The sequence below is a fragment of the Nematolebias whitei genome, chromosome 1 (assembly GCF_014905685.2).
Source record: "Nematolebias whitei isolate Nwh7 chromosome 1, NemWhi1, whole genome shotgun sequence".
NCBI classification, from domain to species: domain Eukaryota; kingdom Metazoa; phylum Chordata; class Actinopteri; order Cyprinodontiformes; family Rivulidae; genus Nematolebias; species Nematolebias whitei.
Genome location: NC_056498.1, coordinates 84,681,180 through 84,691,903, shown reverse-complemented (window position 1 = coordinate 84,691,903; position 10,724 = coordinate 84,681,180). Strand labels below are relative to the sequence as shown.

The 10,724-nt window shown below is 42.5% G+C and overlaps 1 protein-coding gene across 1 annotated transcript in view; it reads left to right on the top strand.

Moving 5' to 3' along the window:
* Nucleotides 1–10,724, top strand: part of LOC119407520 (cGMP-dependent protein kinase 2) — a 67,051-nt gene that overhangs the window by 41,726 nt on the left and 14,601 nt on the right. The window contains 2 exon segments of the mRNA XM_037674347.1: nucleotides 5,761–5,924; nucleotides 9,605–9,727. Coding sequence (XP_037530275.1) covers nucleotides 5,761–5,924; nucleotides 9,605–9,727 — 287 coding nt within the window.

The following is a 10,724-nucleotide window of genomic DNA, read 5'->3' as shown; positions in this document are numbered from 1 at the left end:
TACAGACTCTGTTTCCAAGGGGTTAAAGCATTGCTACAATGGAATTACCAACAACATTATGGAATTATCATCAACACAATGGAATTACCAAGAACATTGTGGAATTACCTTGACTTTGTTTTCCTTGCTGGATTACTTCTGACTTTGGTCTTCCTTGCTGGATTACATCAAGCTCAAGGACATTTGAAGGCGTAAGTTCACGGTTGGAATTCATCCCCATGGACAGGTGATGATTTCCAAAGGGGGGACTGTAGTGGACTAGGCCTATGTCAAAACTGACCAGATGGACAGAAACTGTCATTTCATTGATCTGCATCCAGAAATACAGTTTGACCCATCCTGAGACTTTCTTTCTTGAATTAATCAAGTAGAAATGACAATTCTCTATGATCATTACTATTTTACAAATGTTTTAATAATCAAATTGTGTTAGTTCAAACAATGTTTACAGGTTGAAGAGAACTACTCATTTTTATTTACATAAACAGTAAGTAATGATTTTTATTCCTCATTCAAAGAAGAAATCAGGGTAATATGCATTTCTTGATTTTTCTGTCTTCAATGAGCAAGTTTGTAAGTGTGTGTCAAAGTTCAGGCTTCGGTCAACTAAAAAGTTTACTGAAAAGAAACGTCATGTTTAACTTTTACAGCAGATACTAGTAGAAGAGACGCCACTGAGACTGGTTTTCTCCAATAATCTTTCTGTCTGTTTTAAACAATCCTTGACTTTCCATAACACCTTATATCACAAACCACACCTCTGTTCTGGTCCATCGACCAATCAAAAAGCTCTCAAATGACCCGGAAGTCGAACCCATTTAAATGTGGCGACTTTCCAGTTCAACAGGGAGTTTTTCAGAGCTTGAAAGTTTTTCCTGGAGAAGAGTTCCAGAGTTTAACTCTCTGAAGAGAGTTAAAGAGTTCAGAGCTCTTGGATGCTAACGCAGGCGTCCAGGATGCTTCCATTGGAATCCAGAATCCAGAGACAATTTTGGGGATTATAACTTCTGTTTGGATAACCTCACACGACTCCTAGGGGTTTGGCTGTCCTCACGGAGACGCTGAAAGAGTCAGAAGGGAACTCTACACCGACGCTGATTATCATCTGCCAGGTAAAAGTTCTATTCGACCAAGCGTACCGTGGGCCAAGCTTATTCTCCAAAGAGCGTGTTGTTCTGGTACCACAGATAAATTCCCTCACACATCTCTCTGTAAGATAAATCTCCATTTTCCATCTTAAACTCTCCTTTCTCCTAAAATCATTACAGATATTTTAGAAATGTCTGAAGCAAAGTTTCTCAATCACCGCCGTGTGATTGATGTCTGCTGTTCTGCTGAAAAGTGACAACAATCTCCGTATTGTTCCCACTTCCTGTGAAACTAGCCATGTTATTGTTTTCATATTTTGCCAAATTAATGTAAATGTTTGATGTTAAACTTTGATTCTGTAAATAAATGACCGCATTCATTTTGATGGGTCAAAGATAAATAATGTCTCTCGTTACATTTCTGTTAAATTCAATGCACGACATTTACACAGTCAGAAAAATGAAGAACCCGTGAAATGTTTGAATATATCCTGCATATGTCATACTACAGTGGCGACAAACAATATTGCGCTGCTTGCCCTTAACATATCTAAGCAGGCAAAGGAGATGAACCCTTTCTCCACAGACCTGGACCAAATCTGTACAGCGGCAGAAATGATTACCAACCTATGCACAGCACCCGTGGCACCTTTATGCTTGCATCTCGTCCTGGGCAACAGTGCTACAAAGGCAGATGTGGCTGAGACTGTCTCTATCCCAGAGAACATTAAAAAATAACTTCTGGAAGATCTGGTGTCCTTGGATTGCCTCTTCGGATCTCACTTCCAGTCGGTCTTAAACCAGCTGCAGTCCTCATCTGACGCCCTGGAGCAGGTGAGGAGACACGCGACCCTACCCCGGTCAGACCCCCGCTCTTCTTGGACACCGGGCCACTGGCAAGTACAGAGCAAATTCTAGCATCAGCCACAGACACGCTCCACAGCCGCTGCTACCCTTCAATGATTCAAGGTCATCACATGACTTGACTTGACATGATGATCCACACGGACAACAGAACCGCAGCGGTGTACATAAATGGCCAAGGCAGCATGCGTTCAGCTCAGCTGCTGTACGTAGCCAGGGAATTGCTTTGCTGGGCACGCACACATTTACGTTCGATCAAAGCAGTTTACATTCCAAGCATGCTAAACAAAGGAGCAGATATTATGTTGAGACAAGGCCCTCTGTACAGAGATTGGATTCTTCATCCAGATCTAATTTAGCAAATCTGGAGCAGGTTTGAGAAAGCAGAGGTGGATCTGATGGCCACCGGGGAGAAAACCCAGTGAGACCTGTTCTACTCCCTAAATCCATGGGACGCACCGCCACTGGGGGTGAACGCGTTTGTGCACAAACCATGGCCAAAGACATAGATTTTTGCTTTTCTTCCAGTTCCCCTAATAACATTGCTGTTGGAGAGGGGGCGAGAGGAGAATCTGAAAGTGATTTTGATCGCCCCAGAACGCATGAACGCCTCATGGTTCCCAGTTCTGCAACAGCTGACAGGTCAACCGTGGAAGCTGCCGTGGTGAGAGGATGCTCTCCTGCAAGCAGGAGGAGCAATCAGGAGCTTCCCTATAATAGGACAGCCCCTTTGGGCCTGGCCACTGAACGGGAATGCTTAGAAAAATTTGGATTTACCAAAGACATAATATGTACAATCCAGGGAGCATGTGCAACATCCACTACGGTTGTTTATGCTTCTAAGTGGGCTGCTTTTCAGCGATAGTGCCTAGAAAAGGAGGTGGACCCCACCTCGTGTCCCCTGAGCTGCATTTTATCCTACCTGCAGCTGCTGTTGGACAGAAATTTAGCTTTCAGCACAATTAAAACTTATGTGCACAGGCTCAGGCCAGTGACGTACATCTTAGCACCACAGTGGGATCTAGCGCTCATACTCCATGCACTAACTAAAAAAACATTTGCTCTCTTGGACCAAATACTTTGAAGTATCTGTCTCTCAAAGCAGCATTTTTATTAGCTCTGACATCAGCTAAAAGAGTGAGCGACTTGTTGAATCTGTCTGTCGCTTCTTCTTGTCTCAGAATCCAAGAAGACAGGAGCTCAGCAGAACTCCGACCAAACCCTGCTTTTATACCAAAAAGAATACGTTAATTCAGGTCCAGAGTCATTACGTTGGACGGTTTCAGTCTTCTTCCGCATAAATATGTGGAGGAGGAACAATTTCACCTGCTCTGTCCAATACATGCTCTCAGGTGTTATGTGATATGCACAGCTGCACTGCGTAAATCCAAACAATTGTTCATACATTTCAGGGAATGATCACAAGATCAGCCTTTATCTTCCCAGCGTCTGTCACATTGATTATGTGAAACTATGTCACAAGTTCTTCTGGTCTTCAACCACCTGAAGGACTCAGGGCTCATTCCACCAGGGGAATTTCTACATCCACAGCTCTACACAGATGCGTGTCTCTACAGGACATCTGCTGTATAGCTTCATGGTCGTTGTAGTGATGTAGGGTTAGGTTAGCTTAGGAGCTCCACTACAATCAATATTTAATAACGGGTTCTCTCTTTTTCGAGCTACTTGACAGATATGTGACAGAGGTACTGTGTTGGAGATGGTCTAATCAGTGACATGAGACGTTAATTTTCTTTGACCCATCAAAATGAATGTGGTCATTTATTAACAGAATCAAAATTTAACATCAAAACATTGTACACTTGATTATTACGATCGGCTCTGATTAATAAAACTTGGCACGTTTTACTTAATAAAAACAACAGACATTTCTGAAGATATCTGGATTAATTACTGGCAAGATAGAAGAGTTTTAAAGCTGGGAAATGAAGGAGTTTAAATGGAGGGAAAAGATGGATGAGGATGTATGTCTGTAAACCAGGACAACACGCTCCTTTCAAGCGCAGTTCGCCCGCGGTACACTGGTAGTGAAGCTCGTGACGACTCTTTACCTTGGCAGAGGATGAGTCAGTTGCGGTCAAGAGGTCCCTGGCACGCTACCTTTCAGCGTCTCCTCAGGGCGGCTGCGACTCGGCAGAAGTCGTGAGATAATCCGTTCCACAGAACAAACTTCCTCAGCAGTTATCGGGCATTCGCCGGGTGGAGCCACAGCGAGGCGTCGTGGCTCCGACAGGAACTCCAGCCGAACTCCATCAGAACCAGAAGAACTAACGGGACTCTGAGAAGACTCAGAAGAACTCAGAACTTCTGTTCTTCAGCACTCGAACTTCTGTTCTTTTTCGGAACTTCTGTTCTTCCCCCAGAACTAACTGGAACTAGGAAGTGTCAACTTTTAAAGAGTTCTGCTTCCGGTCACTTTTAGGAAGTCCTGATTGGTTGAAAGAACCAACAGGGGTGTGGTTTTAGTGACGTCAGAGGGTTATTACAAGTCAGATAAACAGCGGAGATGTTTAGGAACAGACAGAGAAATGTTTTGGAGAAATGACAGATTCACAGGTGCCAGCTTTCTTGTTTCTGTCTGAGAGGTTTAAAAACATGACAGTACGTTCCAATAAACTTGTTTGCGACTGTCTCCGACTTTTGACCGACATCACTCCTTTCTCATTTCAGACAGAAGATCAAAATGCATAATTACTTTGTAACAGACATTTAACTTGATTTCTACTTTGAATGAGGATTAAAAATCATTAATACTGTTTCACAGTTGATTTAAAATGAGTGGTTCACTTCAACATTTTAAATGGTTTGAACTAAACACACTTTTGATTATCAAGACATTGTAAAATATTAATGATAATATAAAAAAGAGAGTGTTCTTTCAATTGATTAGTTCAGGATACAATTAGAAAGTCTCTGGATGAGCTAATTTGTATTTCTGGATTCAAATCAATGAAATAACAGTTCCTGTCCCATGAAGGTCTTCAGAGGCAGGTTTTGACCGGAGGCCGAGTTCACTACATCGTCACCGACTCCCTTCATCTATTTTTATTTACGAAATGTCTCCAGCTCTTCTCTGACACATTCAGTTCTCAGAGTTACGTCAGAGTGATCTTTCACAGTCACACAACTGTAAAAAAAAAAAAAAACACAGCCCTGCTCTGTTATTATTAGCAGGCATTTTTTTTGTACGTTCAAGCAGGAAAACGTCCCTTTTTCCTCATTAGAAGTTTTCCCTTCTTAGTCCTCTGGTTACCTAATATGAATAAACATTCCTTCAGCTAAGATCTGGCACAGAGGTTGCACGCATGTCATCCAGTACACACCAGGTACATGGATCAGAGGTGCATAATTATGCTTGAATGGAGAAAGTGTAGTCCTTTAAAAATTGGGCCTCACTGGCTCTCAAATGGCTGAAGAACAGAGTACGCCTTTTGGGAATGGATCTCCGGTCCAGATGCAATTTATAATGGACCAGATCGGGCCCACAAAGTAGGTGGGTGTGAACTAGAAGTTTTCAGCGTTCGGCGAGCTGCGCACGAGGTGAACCCAATAGTGACAGCTTTTAAAGGTCTATGCTTACACCCATAGAATCTGGGGTTACAATACGTAACCAACTATTTTAGGTGTGTAATATTACTTTAGGCTGTTAAGATTGGCCTGACTAACTATTTCTGTTCACTTGTTTCTCCGACGTTTAATGACATTATTCTGAATCTATAGTAAACAAATAACACTTAATTTTATAGAGACATTCTTTGAACTTGTATGGTTTTCTATATGCCCTTAGACAGACTTTGGCTTTGCTAAAAAGATTGGCATTGGAAAAAAGACCTGGACATTCTGCGGTACTCCAGAGTATGTGGCACCAGAAGTCATCATGAACAAAGGCCATGATTTTGGGGCTGATTGTTGGTCTTTGGGAATCCTCATCTTTGAACTTCTCACTGGAAAGTAAGTGGACCAGACACAACTTTTAAGAATCTACTGCTAGGATTATAATTTCTGAAAACAAATTTGTTTATGCTAAAACCCTGAGATATAATATCCTGATGCATGCTCAATAATCCAGGTAGAAAAATCCAAAAAAGTTCAATCTGGTCCTCTGGACATTCAAAAATAAAAAATAAAATAAAATAAAAAGCAAAAAAAATGTAGAAATGTTTTGTCTCTCATCCGAAAGACTTCCTTAGTCTGAGGTGCTGTATTCAGCTCAGTCTCTTAAATAGCACCTTCTCAGAGTGGATCAACCAGTTTGCTGCTGACAACCAAAACCAGCTGCTCACATGGTCAAGAAGGACCATCAGCCTAACAATGGATCATTAGCACACTGATGGCTGTTTACTATTCACAGGGGGTTGAGTGATACTAGCAATAACAGCATTGCAAGAGGGGGACAGTTGAACCCGGAAGCCTCCACCCCTGTTTAATGATGGATGATTTCTTTTCACAAAGATGGCCTCCTTTACTCCTCTCTCAAACCATCGTTCCTCTCTGTCAAGGATGTGAACATCTTCATCCCTGAAAGAGTGACCGCTGGCCTGGAGATGCGTGTAGACCGCAGAATCCTGGCCTGATGATGTTGATCTTCTGTGCTGGGCCATACTTTGGGCCTGAGATATAATAGTGATAGGTTGTAGTGTCAAGCACTTTGAGTATCTTGATTAGATAGAAAGGCGCTATATAAGTGCGGTCCATTTACGGTCTATAGTTGGTAGTGTTATCACAAACCACCCACTAGGGAGCACAAGTCAGTAATCTCTCGTGCCGGTCCCAAGCCTGGGTAAATGGTGAGGATTTCGTCAGGAAGGGCATCGGACATAAAACACTTTTGCCACAACTAATGTGTGAGTTCATCTAAGTAATACCATACCAGATTGGTTGAGGCCAAGAATAACAATGACCACCACCAGTGCTGTTGACAAACAGGGGGCTGACAGAAATTGTGCTTCTGTTGGTTGAAGACTACGAGGAGGTAAACATGCCAAGAGACAGAGGGAGAAAAGGAAATTCAAGAACATTGGACTGAGGGTGGTGATTCTAAATGTGAGGACAAATACAGGCAAAGTTATAGAGCTGGCTGATATGATACAGAGAAAGAAGATAGATGTTTTATGTGTCCAAGAAACCAAGTGGAAAGGAAGCAAGGTTTGCAGCATTAGAGTGGGATTTAAACTGTTACCGTGGTGTGGCTAGACAGAGAAATGAATGAGAGGTGTTCCTGAAGGAATTAGGAAATAATGTAGTAGAAATGAAAAGAGTGTCAGATAGGGTGATGTGCCTGAAGGTAGAAGTAGAAGGTCTAATGCTAAAAGTCTAATGTGGCTATACTCCACAGGTTATATGTCACATAGAGGAAAAAAATAAATTTCAGAAGAATCTGGATGAAGTGACAGAGTATTCCCAGGAAGGAGAGAGGTGTGATCAAAGCAGACATGAATGTACATGTTGGTGAAGGAAACAGAGGGTATGAGGTAGTGATGATTAGGTTTGGTGTCAAGGAAAGAAACCAGGAAGGACAGATGGTGGTGGATTTTGTCAAGAGAATGGAAATGACTGTAATCAACACTTATTTCCAAATGAGGGAGGAACACGAAGAGACTTATAAGAGTGGAAGCAGGATTACACAGGTAGATTGCATCCTGTTTAGAAAAGGAAACCTGAGGGAGCTTGGGGACTATAAGGTTGTGACAGGGGAGAAAAATGGCCAGACAGCTTTGGATGGTTGCATGTAGAATGGATGTTGTGAAAAAGAACAAAATAGTAAAATTAGAGAATAAGACTACACGGTGGAAGCTGAGGAAAGAAGAATGTTGTGAGGAGTAAAGAGAAGAGCTGTTAATGGTTATGGGTGATAAGAAAGATCTTCCAGATGATTGGGCTAAAACATCAACTGTAATTAGAGACAGGTAGGAAGGTACTTGGTGTGTCATCTGGACAAAGCAAAGCCAATGACACCTGGTGGTGGAATATTGAAGTGCAAGAAGCTATTCAGAGAATGAGGTTTGCCAAGAAAAATATATAAATAAACAAATAAAGTAAGTGGACAGAAGACAGTAGACATGAGTATAAGGAGATTCAATGCAGACCAAAAGTGGCGGTAGCTACGGCAAAGCAGAAAGTGTATGATGACTTGCATGAGAGACTGGACACTAAAGAGGGCAAAAATGACTTGTATCGATTGGCAAGACAGAGGGATCAGGCTGGAAAGGATGTGCAACAGGTTAGGCTTGTGAAAGATAGGAATTGTAATGTTCGAAAAAGTGAAGAGAACGTGACAGGAAGATGGAAGGAGTATTTTGGAGGAGGTGATGAATGAAGAGAATGAAAAGGAAAGAAGAGTAGAGGTCATAGAAGCTGTGGACCAAGAAGTGGGAAAGATTGGTGAGAGTGAAATTCAGAAAGTTCTGAAAATAATGAAGAAAGGAAATAAATGCATTATGATCGGATATTACATCAGTGGAAGTTTGAAAATGTCTAGGAGATATGGCTGTGAGGTTTTTGACCCAAATATTCATTGACATATTTGAGGGTGAGTAAATGTCTGATGAATGGAGGAGAAGTGCGCTGGTGCCCATTTTTAAGAACAAGGGTAATGTATACCATTGTAGCAACTAGAGTGGAATTAAGTTGACAAGCCACACAATGAAGATCTGGGAGAGAAGGCTGAAGTGTGTTGGATAAAAGATTAAACATTTCAACAAAGAAGAATCCATCCAAAGGACCTGACTCAACTTTAAGTTATTCTAACTAGATTATTGAGGCTTTCTGTGGGCCCACCACCTACAGGAGGGGCCATATAAGTCAGGTGCATGATGCCATGGGCAGTGGCCAAAGGCGGAGGCCTTGGTGCTCTGACCCTGGCTTACCCAAGCTGTCTCTTTGGACATAGAACGTAACCTCTCTGGCAGGGAAGGAGCTTGAACTTGTGTGTGAGGTTGAGAGGTACTGACTAAATATAGTTGGACTCACCTTGATGCACATCATGGGCTCCAGAACCAATCTCGTTGAGAGGGGCTGGACCTTACTGTACTCTTGAGTTGCCCATGGTGCGAGACGCCAAGCTGGCGTGGGTCTACTTTTAGCCCCTTTACTTGGTGCGTGTGTGTTAGAGTTTTACCCAGTGGATGAGAGGGTGGCTTCCTTGTGCCTCTGAGTGGGGGGATGGGCTCTGACTGTTGTTAGTACCTACGTGCCAAATGGCAGTTCAGAGTGTCTGGCCTTCTTGGAGTTTTTGGCAAGGGTGTTGGAAGGTGCAACAGCTGGGGACTCCTTTATTCTGCTGTGGGATTTCAATGCCCATGTGGGTTATGACAGTGTGAGTGTGAGGATTTGTCTGTTCTACTGTATAGGGATTCTCAGTTGTCTCCAAGGAGATTCTGGCAAACCATCAGGCGACTGTAGGTGGGAAAGCAGTGCTTTACTAACACTGAGTTCAATGAAGATGGGGTGCTGTTGACCTCAACCAGTGTTGTCATTGGAAAGTGGTATCCAGAGAAAAGTCCAAGCAAGCATGAGAACATGCATACTCCACGCAACTTATTACAATTAATATTCTTGCTTTAGTTATTTTATTCAAACTGACATTTTTTTTTAACAAAGAATAGATTGAAATGTTGGTCTCTTTGTTCCAGCCCTCCTTTTTCTGGCTCAGACCCCATAAAGATTTACACTATGGTCCTCCATGGCATTGAGAAAGTGGATTTTCCTAAGAAAATAGGCAAGCGACCAGACGACCTCATCAGAAGACTGTGCAAGTATGCAGACTCACATAAGATGTGTAGATACAGCACTATTACCAGTGCTTAATTTGTAAACCAAACAATTCCAGAATGTAAATAGTGTGTGGGTGGGATCTGGTGGTCCTCCCCCAGAAATTTTTGAATAAAATAGATGCCATTTCCTGCATTCTGGTGTATTTTAACTAGGGATGGGGGTGATCCGATCCGGTATTGGCCTTCAATAACAGATTAATTTACATATCGGATTTTTCCGATCCAACCTGCAGAGATTTCCGATCCATCATGCATGTCTGTCTGTTGAAACTTCTCATGCGATTCCCTGCCAGCTGCTCTGCACGTTGGCTTCAAACTATGGAATGGTTTTCCTGAACGGAGGCATGTCTCATGAAACCCAGAGTAATAAGACCTGCCTCACATTCAGGAAATCCATTTCATAGTTTGCAGCCAGCTAAAATGTGAGGACTGAGTGAGCAGCACTGTGGCTAATGGCTAGCCAACTTTTCATTAAAACATGTCTGCTATGTGGAAGTATTTTACACTAGAAACACCACAAAGCAAAACAGCAATGTGCAATGTCTGCAGAGCCATAGCACCACATTAAACCATGGTAAAGTTAGTTTTATGTTGAACATTCAAGCTCCGTGGCTTCAGCGGGGCGCTACTCTTGCTCAACCCGAAGAGGGCATTCTGATTTCGGTCAGCCGCGCCCAATCTGCCACGCTCAGTCTGCCCATCTCGGAGGAGGGGCATTTTGAGCGCGGCTGACCAAAATCAGACTGCCTTCTTCGGGTTGAGCAAGAGTAGTGCCCTGCTGAAGCCACGGAGCTCGAATGTTTATCAAGAAGTTGCTAAACTTCATCGTAATTAATGACCAACCGCTGTCAGTTGTCGAAAACGAAGGATTTCACAGCTTGATGCAGCCAAGATATAGTTTACCCTCCAGGAGATATTTATCAGTACAATAGTAGACAATCATTAAAAAAACATATGAATTGAAAATTACAAGAAAATT